We start from the raw sequence: 15,135 nt of genomic DNA on the forward strand, positions 1-15,135 counted from the left end.
CATTTTCTTAATGTTATGCTTTGATGAGTGGAAATTTTTAATTTTGATGAAGTCCAGTTTATACTTTCTTCTTCATTGTTATTACTTTTTTGTGCACTAAGGCATTTCTGCTTTCCAAAGGTTGTAAAGATACTGTAGTTCTAAGAGCATTATATTCTTAGTTTTTATATTAAGACCATGATCAATCTCAAATTAAGTCTCTGCAATGTCACATCTGTCATATACCAAATTTTCATATATGTGGGTCTACTTTTACTCTATAGTGTTTCATTTATTTTTTTTCCTTGTGCCAATAACACACTGTCTTTATTACTATAGCCTTTTTTAAAACACTTTTTATTGAGTTATAGTCATTTTACAATGTTGTGTCAAATTCCAGTGTAAGAGCACAGTTTTTCATTTATACATTAACATACATATATTCATTATCACATTTTTTTCACTGTGAGCTACCACAAGATCTTGTATATATTTCCCTGTGCTATACAGTATAATCTTGTTTATCTATTCTACATTTTGAAATCCCAGTCTGTCTCTTCCCACCCTCCGCCCCCTTGGCAACCACAAGTTTGTATTCTATGTCTATGAGTCTGTTTTTTTTTTTTTTGTATTTATTAATTTTTTTTTTAGATTCTACATATGAGCGATCTCATATGATATTCTTTCACTATAGCTTTTTAATCATTTTTGACATCTTACAGGACAAGTCCCTCCACTTTGTTCTTCTTTTTTAGGAGGATATTGTCTATCCTTAGCTTTTTGTTCTTACATGAAAATTCTGCAGTCACTTTTTTTCCCTTAACAGAGGCAGTGGGTATTGAACTCAGGACCTCATGCACACCAAACATGCACTTTACCACTGAGCTATGCCTGCTACCCCCACCCTGCAATCATTTTTTAAATCAGTGTTTTATCTTGCAGGCTCTCACATTAATGCAGTTAGTGTAAGTATGAACTCTAAACTCATGTGAGGACAAGTTTGAATTCAAAAGTAAATTCTTAAGGAATCCTTTATATTTTACAAAGAGCCCAGGCCAAAATAGACATGCTTCCATATTATCTCCCTGTATTTCTTACTATATTTTTAGTGCTTTTTGCATGCAGGGAATAACCCTTCAATAGTATTGAATTTATGGGGTGAATCCTTGTATGTGTTTCCTATGGCTTAAGTACAAATTACCAAAAATTATGTGGCTCAAAACAACATGAATATATTCTACAGTTTTGGATGCCAGAAGTTTGAAGTGAATTTTTCTGGGCTAAACTCAAGGTTTCAGCAGGGTTTTACTCTCTCTGGAGGCTCTAAAGGGAGAATCCATTGCCTTTTCCAGCTTCTAGAGCTGCATTACTTGGCTCATGGGTCCCTTACTCCTCTTTCAAAGCCAAAAGCATAGAATCTTCAAATTTCTCCTCTTTGCTTTATTATGTTGCCTTCAGTTAAATATATCTCTGTATCATTCTTATAAGGACATATGTGATTGAATTTAGGGCCCGTTCAGATAATGCAGGATAATCTCCCCAACTCAAAATCCTTAGTTCAAATCTGCAAAGTCCCTCTTGCCATATAAGGTAACATTCACAAGTTCCAGAATTCAGGACATGGATATCTTTGGGGGCCATCATTCAGCCTACCACAGTCCTAGTTTTAACCCTTAATTTCATCTAGGCTAAAAGCCTTTCTTGTGTAACCTTAAAAATTCAAACTCTTGTTTAGCAAGACTAGTAATCCATCCATCCATCTTCCTGCTACAACAGTATCAGCTCATGTGATTACATTTCAGTTTTCAGGTCCTTCTTCCATTTGGGCCACTGAGTATTTTCTTTAATTTCTTATGAGCTCAGATATTAAAAAAAGAATGTCTTCTGTATTTTATCTGCCTTTTTTAAGGATTTTGTAGAGGAATATTTTTCAAGGTATATAGTTATAGTTCCAAAAATTGGGCGTCTTTAACCTACTCCTATATAGATTCTTCTCCCCTCACTTCACTAGAACTGTTCTTTTCAAATCACTAACAACCAAGCATATCACAATACCCAACAAACAGTTTTTATCTGCATCTTACCTAAACACACAAAATTCACCCCAGAGGATTATCCCCTGCTTCTTAAAATATTCATCTCTTTTGACTTCCATGATATCACACCCTTCTAGGTTTTTTCTTTTTTTCTACTTTACAGGTTATTCTTTCTCTTTCTCCACTACTGTCTCCTCTTCTACCTGACCTAAAATGCTGTTTCTTTCTGAAATACCATTTACTATCTAACCACACAGGATAGCTTCAGGATAGCAGTAGGAAATGTTGGCCTTCTGTGTGGGTACTCAGCATATCCAAGTATATGGAAACAGTTTAGTAGATTAAAAGAGTTAATTAATGTTTATTTCCTAAAAAAAATCCAACAGTGGGGAAAACATGTAGAAAATGTTTTCTGTTTTAAGTCTCCCAGAGAAAAGTGCTAATATATGCAAATCTCTTTCTAGACAACAGTAAATTCATACCGAAAATTTCTGATTGCAGGTACTGTTATAAAAACCTTCCAACTTTGTGTAGCTCTTACTGAATATCAGATCACTCATACTTTCAAAAAGGCTAGAGAAGAAGCAGCAAAATCAGATGGTAATATTAAAAAATGGGTCATAAAAAAGCCCCCAATCTACTTCTCTATTGTCAGCTTAGTTTCCCATCCTTCACTTTCTCCAGCTCTGCCTACTAATTTCCTCTCCTTTTCACTGAAGGCTCCATCCTTCTCCAGCTCCTGAAGCAAACCTGACTGAGACAGAAAGCATTTCAATAAACCTTACTACTCCAACACCCTTCTTTTTATTCCCACTTCCTTTTAAGAATTCAGTTGCTGGAAACGCCAGGATCCAATGACTTAGTTACCAGTGCTGGGCTCAGGCGTTGTTCTCATTATCTCCGGTGATGGTTCTTCTACCTTCGTTACCCTTACTGTGACTGCCCATCATAACACTTTGCAAATGTCCCCCTCCTCATTCTCTATATAGCAACACTCACCAAAGACCGTGCGGGCAGGGACAGACTCTCTGTTAAGCCAGAAAGACACTTGTGACAGAATGACAGTCATGATACATGGCAAGTAGGTCTGGATCACAAAGTAGCCAATTTTTCGCTTGAGATGAAAGTGGGTTGTCATGACAACGTATTCTCCTGGAAAGAGAGTAAAATTAGGCATTATGCAACCAAATAAACATTGTTCAATCAAGGTGGGCCCCAATTCTGTTCACAAAGCTCCTGAACCTTATACTCAAAAACAAGACATTCCAGCACCTCTCAGGTCCATGTAACCAGATCTCTTTAATAATCATGAAGTAGTGCAGAGAGTCTTTTGGTGAAAATATCTGCTAACAGTGCACCAACACAGCTTACTCAGAACAATTCTGACACAAGTTCATTCAAAGATATTAGTGTTCTTTTAAAATAATAACAACAAATAATCTCTTCTACAGCATTTGCTATATGACTGGCACTCTTCTAAAACTTTAACATTCTTAAAGTATTTAATGTTCACAACAACCTTGTGAGGTAGGTACTATTGTTATACTCATTTTATGGGTCAATAAACTGAGGCACAGAGAGGTTGAGCAATTTGCAGAATGTTACCCAGCTAGTAAGGAGTAGAGCCTGAATTTTAGACCAGATAGGTTGGCTCCACAGCTTATGCTTTCTGACGACTATGCTCTGCTGTCTAATGGATTTATTGGGTTAAAGCCAGAAGTTCACATAGCAGAATACGGGCTGGCCTATATCACCCCTCTTCAAAATAAGAGTGAATGCTTATTAAGCTCTTACTATGTACGAAACAACTTTGAGTGTTTTTGGAGTATTAACTTTATAGCCTCCCAACAACCCTGTAAGGTACATACTAATTATTACTCTGTGTTGTTAAATCCAATAGTTAATTATCAGTCTTACTGGATTGTCAGCAGCATTTTACACAGTGAACACTCCATCCCCCTGGAATGAATCTTTTCACCAAACTTCCAGGCCATGATACTCTTCTGGTTTATCTTCTATGTCATGATCTCACCAATCTCCTTTGTTAGCTCCTTTAAATTCTCAACATTTGAGGATGTCAGGATTCATTACTTGTACTGTTTTCTGTCTCACTCCTTTAGCATTCTCATACAGGCCTGAATCTTTAAACAATATCTTAAACTCTGATAACTCCCCAACATATATTTCCTGCCTGGGCTTCCTACTTGTTATGGGTTGAATTGTATCCCCTGGAAAAATTCGGTGAAGTCCTAATCCCAAGTGTCTTCAAAATGTGACTTTCTTTAGGTAGAGGCTTGCTGCAAATATAACTAGTTAAGATGAGGTCATACTGGAGTTTGATGGGCCCTAATCCACTATGACTTTGCCCTTACAAAAAGGAGAGAGACACACACAAGGAGATGTGTGATGACAGAGGTAGACTAGAATGATGTATCCACAGCCAGGGAATGCCAAGGAATGCCAGCAACCATCAGAAGCTAGGAGAAAAAGGAACAGAACAGATTCTTCAGAACAACCAGAAGGCGGCCAACACCTTTGTTTGAGACTTCTAGCCTCTAGAACTGGGAGACAATAAATTTCTGTTGTTTTAAGATTTAGTTTATGGTACTTTGATATGGCAGATCTAGGATTCCCTTTACTACTCTAGTCTTATACATTAAATTACCTATTAGACATCACTACTTGGGGATCTAATAGGTATCTTGACCTAACATGTCCAAATCTTACCTCTTACCCTTCCCATTTCCTACCCCCTCCAAACTATATCCTCCAACAGATTTCCCTAACTCAATAAACGGTAGCTCTGAGGAGCACAGATCAAAATTCTTCAAAATCCTTAATACCATCATTGACTGCTGTCTCTCCCTCTCTCATACATGCCTCCATGCATGCATGTACATGCACAGGCACACACGCACCCAATCAATCAGCAAACCCTGACAATTCCTTCTTCAATATATATTCATAATTTGACCACTTCTCACCACCTTCACTGCTACCACTGTGGTCTAAGCTTGCATCACCTGTTAGAGTACTGTTACAGCTTTCTAACTTGTCTTGCTTCTGTACTTGTCCCCTTCAATGCATTCTTAGCATAGCAGCCAAAATGATACTATTAAAACATAAGTCAGATCCAATCTCTCTTTTGCTTAAGACTCTCCAATAGTTTCCTATCTCTCAAAGAGTAAAAGCCAGATTTTCCAAAATAGTCTCCATGCAATCTGATTGCTCTATAAGATATTGTTATAGCTTCTTATTTTCCACCTCTCTCCCTCCACCCACATTTGGTTTCAGCATGTCTCCCAAATGAGGCAACTTCCCCCTTTCCTACCTCACCCACTCCCTTGTACCTAAGCCTAGGAAGCACCATCTGTTCAACCAAAGCTCAATATACAATCCATATTGTGTGTGTATATTCACATCCTAGCTTGTTTATGTGAACATGAAAGATACAAGTAGCCTTATTTGTAATTTAGCAAAGAATTCTCATATAAAATTATAGAATATGTTCTTCATTATAACATTGGAGTTTATTTTTTTCTTTGTATCTGCTGCTTTTTCAACCCTTATGCTTCTTTGTTACCCACCCCTTACCCCTTTCTCCTCCCTCTCCCCATCTCTCCTGTCTGTGTCCATTTCTACTTCTTTCTTTACCTATCCTTCCATTCACCCTCTCTCCCCCCTGAGAAGGCACTGAAGATTTATTTTTAATGATAGCTGGATTTTGATTAGTTTGGGGAATTTCCTTCCTTCCCCATCTTAGTCTCACACCCCTGAGTTTCTTCCTGTGTATTAATCCTATATCTGATCACGTAAGATATTGAATATTTATAAATAATATTTATGAAATGTTTTATGTAAGTTATATTCTTTAGATCTGAAAGGAAAGCAAGTAGGCTTTTCAAAAGCTTATCAAATTAGCTGTTGTTCTAAATAATTTAATACGCTTTCTTAAACCTCTCCTTTTCTATCCTTTTCTCCTTCAACTTGTCTTCTTGTCTCTCTTCCAAAGAAGCAAAGAAAGTCTATTCTACATTTTGAAATCCCAGTCTATCACTTCCCACCCCCTGCCCCCTTGGCAACCACAAGTTTGTATTCTATGTCTATGAGTCTGTTTCTGTTTTGTAGACTAGATAAACAAGATTATACTGTATAGCACAAGGAAATATATACAAGATCTTGTGGTAGCTCACAGTGAAAAAGAATGTGACAAAGAATATATGTATTTTCATGTATAACTGAAAAATTGTGCTGTACACTGGAAATTGACACAACATTGTAAAATGACTATAACTCAATAAAAAAAGTGAAAAAAAAGAAGCAAAGAAACTTAAGATCAGCAAGATGGTGGACAGCCCAGCTCTAGTACCCTGTCATGAAAATATGGATTAGCAACTAACCATGAAAGAGAACACCTCTCTGAAAATCCCAGATCCAAGAAGTAAAGCTAAAGAACACCTCTGGGGCATGAAAACTAAGAAAAGCCACACTAGAAGGATAACAGAATTGGTTTCACTTTATTGCCTTCTTCCCTCTCCCAAGCCAGCTCAGTGCAGCACCTGGAAGTTACTTCTGAGTCTATGGTTTCTGCAGTGGGGAAGGAGAAACAGAGGCACATAACCAGCATTCCTGCATATTCCCCTAGAGGCTCACATTTGCCTTGCTCATGGGGAATGCTCCACGAATTGGCAGGGCCAGACCATTTGGGGTCAGCTAGCACAAAGGAAAGGAGCACACCAGTGAGTGGATCTTGGAGGTGGTACCAGGTCCCCTGCCAGCAACAACCCCTGATAGAAGAGTGCAGTCAGTATTCTGGTTGCCCTTGCACAGGGAACCCAGTCTCTCAGAGCAGTCTGCAGCTCTGGCAGATGAGTACAGGCAGCGGCCCCGCCCAACAGCACAGCTCACACTAACAGCTGAACTCCAACAGAATCCTCACCCAGTAGTAGTGGGCCATGCAATAGGGCTATATCCCTTGATGTCAATCACCTCAAAACACAAAAATGGCCACCCCAGTGGTTAACGCCCATGCTGGTTAACAGGCAAGGGGATTATGGTTCCCCTCCGCCCACAACATGGTCAAACCCTGTGGTGTCAATTGTGTTACTTCAACCAAATAGCGACCTCAGGGGTAAACCACCCCCTAAAGGGCCCCCAGCCCACAAAATGGTCATGTCCCTTTTGTGTCAATCACCTTGGTGCACAAAATGGCCACCTCAGGGGTTAACTGCCCCCTATGGTGCCCCCTGCCCACAAAATTGTGTCTGTGGGTGGGTCAAAACATGCTCTTTGCACTACTCTTACTTTCTGCTTTGTTTTCATTTACCTGTGTTCCATGTCTATAGAAATAATATATACAATGACAATAGTAAAACAGTTTTCTAACAAATGGTCTCATTCCTAGGAAAAATACAAAACTAAGATCATGCACTCAAATGCTCCTCTTAGAAAACTAATATAAAAATTTGCCAAATGAGGGAAAATGGAATCAGTGCTGAAGTAGGGAATGCTATCAACTACTAGCCACAGATTTTGAGAAATTTCATTCATTTATTTAACACATGTTTGAATATGGAGCAGAGAGCAGGAGCCCTCTACTTACAAGTACTTCATGCTGAGGACTGACAACATTCAGAGAGAAAATCACTCATACAAAACAGAAGATCCATGGATTATGGGTCTTTCTCTGGCCCAGCTTCCCATTAATGTGTTTACACATATAGAATCATACCAGAATTCAGAAAAGAATGCCCATAATTTATAGTCATATGAAAACAATATACATTTACATGAATAATACTATTTATATAGTTTCTAAATCAAAGGGTATCAAATAATATAAAGCAAAATCTCCCTCCTATACCTGCCCTCAAACTATTTCATCTCTCTTTCCTTTAATTAATTACAATTAACTGCTTCTTGTGTGTCTTCTAGAAATAGTATCCCTATATAAATATATATCCCTATAGTCTGGTGGTTTTGTACTTGCTTTTTTCACTCAACAATATATCCTGCAGATATTCCTATTGAACTTCCTTATGCCCTCTTATACCGGCATAGTATTGAATTGTGTAAATGAATTTTAACATATTAAGTCACCTCTTTACTGATGCACATTGTATTCTGTTTTCAGAACTAATTTGTAATTGTAATTTAATTTTATCTGCAATAACCATATTTTCAAATAAGGTCACATTCTGAGATACTGGGGGTCAGGACTTCAATATATCTTTTAGGAGACATAATTCAATCCATATCATCTGTGTTGCCAAGAATGAAGGGAAACTGGCATGCTCATACACTGATAATAAGAGTGTGAATTTCTTAACCTTTTAGAATAGCAATTTGTCACTATGTATTAAAAATGTTTAAATGTATCTACTTGCTGAAATAGCAATCTCAATATTTTGTCTTTATCCTAGGTAGATAATTACACAGGAGAAAATGCTATATGGAAAAAGAAGGTCTTCACAGTGTTGTTTATAGCATTCAAACAGAAAATAATAGTAGATAATTGGTTAGATGGATTATTATCTACATATATTAGTCCGTTAAAACGAAGATATCATTGAGTTTCACAGTGAAATGCTACACTTTCCACTGATAACAACACTTATCATGTCATTGTCAAACATGCTTGCTCTGGCCTCAGGATGGCATTTCAATTTTCTTTTTAAATTTAGAGTAACTAAAACAGACAATAATATATGTCCATTCTAATTGTTGAAATACGATTATTAACTATTTATAACTAACAACAAATAACAGGTGTTGATAAGGATGTGGGGGAAGGGAGACCCTCATGCACTGCTGGTGGCAATGTAAATTGGTGCAGCCACTATGGAAAACAGTAAGGAAGTTCATCAAAAAGTTAAAAATGGAACTACCATATAATCCAGCAATTTCCACTTATGGGGATTTATCTGAGGAAAATGAGACCACTAACTCAAAAAGATATATGTAGCGTGATGTTCATTGCAGCATTATTTACAATAGCCAAGACTGGAAACAATCTAAGTGTCCATCCATGGATGAATGGATGAAGAACATGTGGTATATATAGATACAATGGAATGTTATTCAGCCATAAAAAGAAGAAAATGTTTGCCATTTGTCACAACATGGATGGACCTTGAGGGTACTATACTAAGTGAAATCAATCAGACAGAGAAAATTTAGAAAAGAAACAAAAAAAACTCTATATTTTCTTGCTTCCCTTTCCCACTCTTAATGATTTAGATGTCTTCTTTTACAATTTCGTGTTTGTTCTAATTGTAATTCATAGTAGTTATCACCTTTCCAGTTATGGTTTTCTCCATTCTGTAGCATCCTGCTTCTTTTCTATTTAGAGTAGACCTGTCAATATTTCTTTTAGCATGGGTTTAGTGTTGCTAAACTCTTCTAGTTTTTGCTTATCTGTGAAGTTCTTTATCTCTCCTTGTATCCTAAAGGATAGCCTTGCTGGATAGAGTATCCTAGGCTGCATCTTTTTTTCATTCAGGACTGTGAATATGTCTTGCCACTCCCTTCTGGCCTGTAGTGTTTGTGTAGAGACATCAGCTGATAGCCTTATGGGGGTTCCCTTGTAACTCACTGTTTGCTTTTCTCTTGCTGCCTTTAGGATCATTTCTTTATCCTTGACTCTGGCCATCTTGATTATGATGTCTCCGTTTGGATTCTTCCTGTTTAGGACCCTCTGAGCTTCCTGTACTTGGGTATCTGATTCCTTCTTTAGGTTTGGGAAGGTTTCAGTCGTGATTTCTTCAAATACCTTTTCAATCCCCTTTGTTCTTTCTTCTCCTTCTGGGACCCCTATTGTGCATTGATTGGCATGCTTTATATTATCCCATAGATCCCTTATATTGTTTTCATTGTTTTTTCTTTGTTTTTCTCTCAGCTGTTCTGATTGGATGCTTTCTGTTGTCCTGTCTTCTAGGTCACTTATTCGTTCCTCTGCATTATCTAGTCTGCTTTGTACAGCCTTTAGATCAGCTCTCATCTCAGCCAATGAGTTTACCAATTCTACTTGGCTCTTCCTTATAGCTTATATTTCATTTTTGACATATTTTATATCTCTAAACACTATCTCTTTTAGTTCCTTCAGTACTTTAATCACTCCTTCTTTGAAATCTTAATCTAATAGGACATCAATGTCTATTTCATTGATCGTTCTTTCAGGGGATTTCTCTTGTTCTGTTAATTGGGAGTGGTTCCTCTGCTTCTTCATCTTGCTCATATCTCTCTGGCACTGTGGCTTATGGAACATCAGTTATCTATTGTGGTCCTTAAGGAGTTTATTTATTTATCTATCTAATGCCTATGCAGGACTAAAACTTAAGGGAAAAAAAGAGAGAGAATTTTAAAAGAAGGGAGAAAAAAAGCTTTGAAAACAGTGTATAATCAATCAATAATAGATAAGCAAGTTGAATCAGAATAGCAATCAAGTTGAGACATCTTTTAAAAACCTTTAAAAAAGGAGAAAAGATCAAAAAACAATATTTGAAACCTGTGTATAATCAATAACAGGAGATCAAAACCAAGAGAAATGAAAATGAAATCAGGTAGATTTTAAAAAATAATAATAATAAAAATATTTTAAAAGAAAACATTTAAAGGGATTAAAACTGGAGACATATACAAGTGTTTAAAAAGTAAAAATTAAAAAGGTAATAGAAAGTAGAACAGATTAAAAAATATAAAATAAAAACAATTTCAAAAGGGAGAAAAAATCTTTGAAAACAATGTATAATCAATAATAGAAGAGCAAATTGAAGCAGAATAGCAATCGAGTTAAGACATCTTTTAAAAACCTTAAAAAAAAAGGAGAGTAGAGAAAAAAAAAATTGAAACCTGTGCATAATCAATAACAGGAGATCAAAACCAGAATGGCCATCATTCAAAAGTCCACAAATGACAAATGCTAGAGAGGCTGTGGAGAAAAGGGAACCCTCCTACACTGCTGGTAGGAATGCAGTTTGGTGCAGCCACTGTGGAAAACACTATGGAGATTCCTCAAAAGACTAGGAATAGACTTACCATATGATTCAGTAATCCCACTCCTGGGCATATATCCAGAAGGAACCCTACTTCAAAGAGACACCTGCAGCCCAGTGTTCATAGCAACACTATTTACAATAGCCAAGACATGGAAACAGCCTAAATGTCCATCGACAGATGACTGGATAAAGAAGAACTGGTATATTTATACAATGGAATACTATTCAGCCATAAAAATGACAACATAACACCATTTGCAGCAACATGGATGTCCCCGGAGAATGTCACTCTAAGTGAAGTAAGCCAGAAAGAGAAAGAAAAATACCATGTGAGATTGCTCATATGTGGAATCTAAAAAAACCCAAACAAAGTATAAATACAAAACAGAAGCAGACTCATAGGCATAGAATACAAACTTGTGGTTGCCAAGGGGGTTGGGGGTGGGAAGGGATAGACTAGGATTTCAAAATGTAGACTAGATAAACAAGATTATACTGTATAGCACAGGGAAATATATATACAAGATCTTGTGGTAGCCCACAGTGAAAAAAAATGTGACAATGAATATATGTATGTTCATGTATAACTGAAAAACTGTGCTCTACACTGGGATTTGACACAACATTGTAAAATGACTATAACTCAATAAAAAATGTAAAAAATATCAGACAGAGAAAGACAAATATTGTATGATCTCACTTATATGTAGAATCCATAAAACAAAACAATACAGAAACAAATGAAAAAACCAACCTCATAGATACAGAGAACAGATTAGTGGTTGCCAGAAGCCACAGGTGGGTGGTAGGTGAAATGGGTGAAGGAAGTCAGAAGATACAAATTTCTAGTCATAAAATAAATAAGTCCTCAGGGCATTATGTACAGCATGGTGACTATAGTTAGTAATACTGTATTGCATATTCGAAAATTGCTGAGAAGATCTTAAAAGTTCTCATCACAAGAAAAAATTCTATAACTATGTATAGTGATGGATGTTAACTAGACTTACTGAAGTGATCACTGCACAATATATACAAATATCAAATCATTATGTTGTACATTTGAAACTAATATAATGTAATATATCGATTATATATCAATAAAATATATTAATAATTTGTGTGTACATTTTATTTGGATCCTGCCCATTTAGTGACAAGAAAACATGCTTACAATAGAAAGTTACATAAAAACAGCTTATAAAACAGTATCAGTATTATAGTCCCATTTACATGAAAACATATTTATACCAAAATAATGCAAAGGGAACCTTCTTAAAAGTTATACACCAAAATGTATAATAATTAGTTAATGTAGCAAATTCTTCTAAAAAGTTTGTTCTAGGTGGTGGAATTAAAGAATATTTTAATTTACATGTTTTGTTTCTCTTAGATTTCTAATTTTTCTATCAGGAACATGTATTGCCTATGTGATATAGACTAAATAAACAGTGGTTTAACCAAATGAAGTGGGGCTGCTTGGATGGCTAATGATGGATCTCAAAAGTTGATACCAGGTGAGTAGTGCCAAGGAGAGATGGGGAAGGGAGGAGAGTGAAGGGATGCTTTAGCCCCAGGAATTCTCTCCTTTTTGTGGGGTGGACATCCCTGGGATGCCCTTGGTCTCTAGGGGCCCACCTTGTCATGCTGCGATGCACAGGGCCTTCCTTGGGAGCCTGGGTACTTTTTGCCCACAGGCTGCTGTGGGAGGGGAGGGGATCTGATCTCAGGTGGGAGGTCAGTTGCAGCAGCAGAAGCACCTCTGAGCAGGAGGCAACTTCTGCTCAAAAAACAAAGGGTCACAATGGAACACTAAAAGTACACTTTGCATATTCAGGACCTGAAGGTCCTGCTCCCTCCCCTCTACTTGGGGAGTGCAGAATTGGCCAGGTGTGGACCTCTCCCCTCCAACACACAGACTGACTGACCTTCCCCAAGAAGTTGTGTTCTCAAAAACCTCTGACCTTTTGAAACTCATTATTGCTTTTATCAAGAATAGCCTTTTCCCACATCTAATTCCAAATCCCTAAATCCTGTTGTCTTTTAAATCCATTTCAAGTGCTGCTTATTTTTAAGGTTCCCTCCCCTAGTCCTAGGATGGAGGGAAAACAGAGCACAGACATACTGTAACATCACAAGGGGAGGGAACAGCGGTGTCTAACTAATGAAATAAAAGGATAAGAGTACCCTCCTTCAATTATAATTGTGGATTCAGAGTTTTTTCATGGAACGAGTGTTTAAAGTTCCCATCCTTTCACAGTAAAAAATGTAAAATATATGGGCCCCCAAGATATACTCCATTTTGCCAAATACCCTAAAGTTAGTTGGGATTCAGGATGCCTCCTTCCTTAGCCTCCTTGCCTTCCCTGCAAGTGGTCAGTTTCCAAACAGACAGGACTTAAGGCTACAGAAGAAGTCTCTAAGTTGCATTTACCAATATCCAAGGAATAGCCATTGAGAGGACCTGGCAATGTTTGCCAGATAGACTTGTTTCTGAAATGGGTGATTCACTTAAGAAAATAATCCCATGGCTCATTCCTGGACCTCCTGGCTATGTACCTAGCCTTTCCTGGAGTTATTACCTTGCCACCACTGTATTGGTGGAGTTAGGAAAATATTTTAATGAAACCTTTAGGAGCAAAGTTTAGCTCTCCAACCATCACGGCTTCCCTCTGCTTTCCCTTATACCACAGTCCAGCCCTAATGCCCTTGACCTAACTCACCTCCCAAGAGACAGCAGGGAATCATGTCAAAAGCATGGACCTTGACTCCAATCTGCCTGGGTTCAGATCTTTCTCCAACATTACAAAACTGTGACATGGAACAGATTACTAAACATCTGTGTGCTTCAGTTTCCTTATGATGATAGTACCTACACCACAAGACTGTTTTGTTATCATAAGTTATTATAAGCACTTATAACAGTGACTGGTATGTGGTACAGGTTGCAAAAATGATTGTTAAATAAAATAAATAAATACCTGTACTAGACCGGATTATCTCTGTCCCAACAACATGGCCCAGCAGGTCATATTGATTCAGTCTAGAGCCATCCTGTGCCACTTCCACAGATTTGTTCTTTCCAAGAGTCCAAGAATAAACCACTTCAGCTGTTGTATAGGCATCTAAGGCAGAAAAAAGTCAAGAAGGAAAAGTTGAAGAGAAAGGAAAATGATTATCTTTGATCCTAACCTTGCATGAGATTGAAATTTAACCTCTATCCCAAAAGACTTTTAGGTATGTGGTCTGTCTTCAACCAAAGTACATTTATCCATGCATGTATTAAGTACTTAATGAATAATTACTAATAACTTAAGCTGGGCACACAGAAATAAACCCAAAGTGGTCTGTTCCTTCAATGACTCAGTTTTCGGGACTGCCAGTAAATTGTTAAACTTTTCCTTCTCTTAGAGGGTAAAGTACAGATGTCACAAATTCAAACGCCCACAGGAGGTATGTGCAAATCAGCCTAGTAGTAAGAAAAATAAACTGGCAGAAATATAATGAAATTTTCTTTAATTAATTATGAGGTGAGCATATAAAATAAGGTAAAAATCATACTAGGAATATTTTAAATGAAAAATTTGAAATTAAAAATAGCAATAATTAATGATTGCAATTTTATTCTTAAGCTTATTACCAAGTTGATTTGCAAACCAGAAACCTGTCACCATTTCTTCTGCACCAGGATGTTCATGTCAGGTCTTGTACTTAGAATTCCAATGTCAAGTACAGAATTTAGTACAGATTAGTTTTGTTTTATTTTGTTTTGTTTTTGTTGTTGTTGTTTTATTTTTTTTCAAACTAGTTTTTTAAAAAAAATTTAACATTTTTTATTGAGTTATAGTCATTTTACAATGTTGTGTCAAATTCCAGTGTAGAGCACAGTTTTTCAGTTATACATGAACACATATATTCATTGTCACATATTTTTTGTTGTGAATTACCACAAGATCTTATATATATTTCCCTGTGCTATACAGTATAATCTTGTTTATCTAGTCTACATTTTGAAATCCCAGTCTGTCTCTTCCCATCCCCAACCCCCTTGGCAATCACAAGTTTGTATTCTATGTCTATGAGTCTGTTTCGTTTTTGTGTTTATGTTCTTTTTTTTTTAATTC

At 36.9% G+C, this 15,135-nt stretch overlaps 1 protein-coding gene across 1 annotated transcript in view; it reads right to left on the minus strand.

Moving 5' to 3' along the window:
• GABRA3 (gamma-aminobutyric acid type A receptor subunit alpha3) overlaps positions 1 to 15,135 on the minus strand; it is a 237,812-nt gene that overhangs the window by 22,494 nt on the left and 200,183 nt on the right. The window contains exons 7-8 of the mRNA XM_010956353.3: positions 13,993 to 14,136; positions 3,015 to 3,167 (exon numbers count right to left, since the gene is read on the minus strand). Coding sequence (XP_010954655.1) covers positions 3,015 to 3,167; positions 13,993 to 14,136 — 297 coding nt within the window. The remainder of the gene's footprint in view (positions 1 to 3,014; positions 3,168 to 13,992; positions 14,137 to 15,135) is intronic.

The sequence above is a fragment of the Camelus bactrianus genome, chromosome X (assembly GCF_048773025.1).
Source record: "Camelus bactrianus isolate YW-2024 breed Bactrian camel chromosome X, ASM4877302v1, whole genome shotgun sequence".
NCBI lineage: Eukaryota > Metazoa > Chordata > Mammalia > Artiodactyla > Camelidae > Camelus > Camelus bactrianus.